General features: G+C 35.2%; 1 protein-coding gene across 1 annotated transcript in view; it reads right to left on the minus strand.

Moving 5' to 3' along the window:
- Window positions 1-2,991, minus strand: part of LOC103609501 (glutamate receptor ionotropic, kainate 2-like) — a gene marked incomplete at its 3' end in the record, with an annotated part of 59,255 nt that overhangs the window by 24,031 nt on the left and 32,233 nt on the right. The window contains exon 2 of the mRNA XM_008593812.1: window positions 505-648. Within this exon, the coding sequence (XP_008592034.1) occupies window positions 505-648 (144 nt within the window). The remainder of the gene's footprint in view (window positions 1-504; window positions 649-2,991) is intronic.

The following is a 2,991-nucleotide window of genomic DNA, read 5'->3' on the forward strand; positions in this document are numbered from 1 at the left end:
TTTTTTTTTTTTTTTTTTTTTTTTTTTTTTTTTTTTTTTTTGTGCTTTTTGTCTTTTTCCGTGTCCAGCAACGGATCGCAACCCTCAGTGTTGCCCCCGTACCGGACCGGGACCGGCAATGGGATCGCAATCCTCGGTGCGGCTCCCGTGCCTCGCTCAGCCAGTGAGCGGGAACCGGTCCGTATGTGGGATCCGAACCCTCGGCGGGAGCGCCACCACGCTTCCCGTGCGCCACCGGGCTGGCCCAGAGGTCACAGATTTTCACCTGTTTACACCATCACAGATATTTTTATGTATACCCATTTATTTATAATGGAATTCCCCTTCCCCCTTTTTTGATTCATATTATTTAGTAAAACTGTTCATTTTGATTGTAAGGGGAAAGAAGAAAGTTTAATACAAAAGATAAAAGTAAAAGGTCACCTGTTATGAAAACTGCAACGATCTCACTTCATTCAGATTGAGGACAAAAGAGACAAAGCAGATGTGCTTCTCCTGACATACCTCTTTAATCAGGCTCATAAAGCGGGTCCCGAAGCGCCAGGGTTTGTGTCGATTACACTGCAAGGAACTGACTGTCATCTGAGGAAATTGTTGGACAGCCACAGACACCACGTGCACAGCGTCGTACATTAGTGCAGCGTCCGTCTGAAAGCCAAGGGAAACGGAAATATGTAGTGAATAAACATGTGAAACCTGTAGTAGGCACTTTGGAAGTAGAGAGAACGAAGAAATGACGGAAACGTATACTCAGTTGTTTTCTATATAAAGGTGAAAACATTATCTCCAACATGCTCTGGTTCTGTTAAATGAGATATTGTGATCCAATTACTACATCCCTACTCCATTAGAACGTTTGATCCAGCCTTCCTTTCCTGAAGTGGTATCTCTGCTCAAGTAGGAAATGTGTGAATACATTCACTATTTCCCTTTTGTTACTCTCTCTGTTACTCTCACTACATGCAAATACAAATACACACTCACAATGAGTGCAATTGATAACATATTGAATGGTTACATAAATCACATATTGTGTATAAAAGTAAATAAGTAAACAGTTTTCTTGTGTAGGAAGAAAATAAAAAGAGATTTAAAGGAGATTCAGTTAAAAACAATACACACTCACAATGAGTGCAATTGATAACATACTGAATGGTTACATAAATCACATATTGTGTATAAAAGTAAATATGTAAACAGTTTTCTTGTGTAGGAAGAAAATAAAAAGAGATTTAAAGGAGATTCAGTTAAAAAGCTTAAAGATAGAAACCCTGATCTTTTCTTCAACTCGATTTTTCAAAAGATTCAATCTCAGAAATGATGATGCAGTTTTGAATCTCATATGTACTAATCCCTTTTCAAGAAGCTACGCTTAATCTCCTGTGCTGTTTTTTCTTCCCCCGGATTTCCATATGAATAAAAGTTCATTTGGCTTCGCAAAGTAAAATGCATATGAATTCTGCTGTGTTTGCACCTGCTCAAGTGACCAACCACTTTAGAGGCTGTGATGATAAAAAATAAAATGTTTACAAGTCATAACAAACCAGAGGCTCAGTGACTGTCAAGTGCTGTGTTAAATGGACCCTCACATTTTGTTTGACGGATCCATGCCAGGTTCACTACCTACAGAAGAGGGCCACACTGACAGAGCTGATAGCAACAAACTTCAAGCCATCTGCTTGGCATGCTTTAAAATAAAAGCATATATTTCCTCTTCTCATTCACACAATTAGTGAGCTGTGAAATGAATTCCCAAATGAATAGGAACCCTGTAGATTACAGCGTTTGCCACAATACAATACAAAATGAGTACACAGTAGCTCTCATGCAAATAGATCGTAAGCTTTACCACATAAAAGGGAAGATGGCTAAAGAGCACAATGCAATGGCAGAACATAACAATAATACCATTTTATAGTTCATAAGTCTTTGGGGAATAACAGTTAGATTCATAACCTTCATTTTATAAATACCAGCTGACTGCTTTCGCATACTCTGAAGGCTACATAGGAAAACTTCAGTAGTGAAGTTGATACAAGCATACGTCCTGAGCCTGAGAGTTAGACTGATATTTGTCTTTGGCCTGAGCTAACACTTAGGGAATGTATTTCATGTATCATGCAGGTGGTCACAAAAATAGTTAATAAAATATGAAAAATACACTTTGATTTCAAAACAAAATAAATTTTTAAAATATGTCACTGTTAACAAAGGTATTGAGAAATGAAAATTTCCAGACACTACTAAAATGAACAAAAAGGGTAATTTTGCATATGCACCACAAAGGACCCTTAAAAATATCTATGTTATTTTGAATCCAGTAATTTGTCTTTCTGGAATTTACCCTAAGAAAATCAGAGATAAGAACAAAGGCTACACACATTATTTATTAAAAAAAAAAAAAAAAAGATTAAAAGTCTACTAAATGTCCAAAATAGGAAAATGCTTAAATAAATTCACAATGGTATTTTATATAACCATTAAAAATCATTTTGAAAAATATTCAGTCAGATAAGAAATTGCATATAATATGGTGCTAAGTGTAAGATTAGATTATACAGACCTGTATTCCTAGCATAAACCATTCTATACATCTTGATGACTACTTAATATGTTTTATTTAGCATATTAAGCATAACAGTAATAACATATTATTTAATTCTCACAATAATGGTACAATAAAAACACTCCTATTGTTCCCTTTTAACATGACAAAACTGAGTTTGGGAAAAGTTTAGTAAGTAACGAGAGTCACACAGCTAAAAAGTGGAGAGGTCGAGCCTCTCTGTTCAAGGATAGTTTACTTAACACTACTACATACTATATGAACAACAAGAAAAAAAATTAAATGATAATTATTACTCTTGGTAGTTAGTAACGAATAGAATTTTTATTTGTTTTTCCTCTTTATTTTCTACAGTTTTTTAATATGCATAGATTATAATCACCATTGCAATTATTCCTAGAAAGAAAATTTTGAACTATTTCCAC

This window comes from Galeopterus variegatus, unplaced genomic scaffold (assembly GCF_000696425.1).
Source record: "Galeopterus variegatus unplaced genomic scaffold, G_variegatus-3.0.2 Scaffold9689, whole genome shotgun sequence".
NCBI lineage: Eukaryota > Metazoa > Chordata > Mammalia > Dermoptera > Cynocephalidae > Galeopterus > Galeopterus variegatus.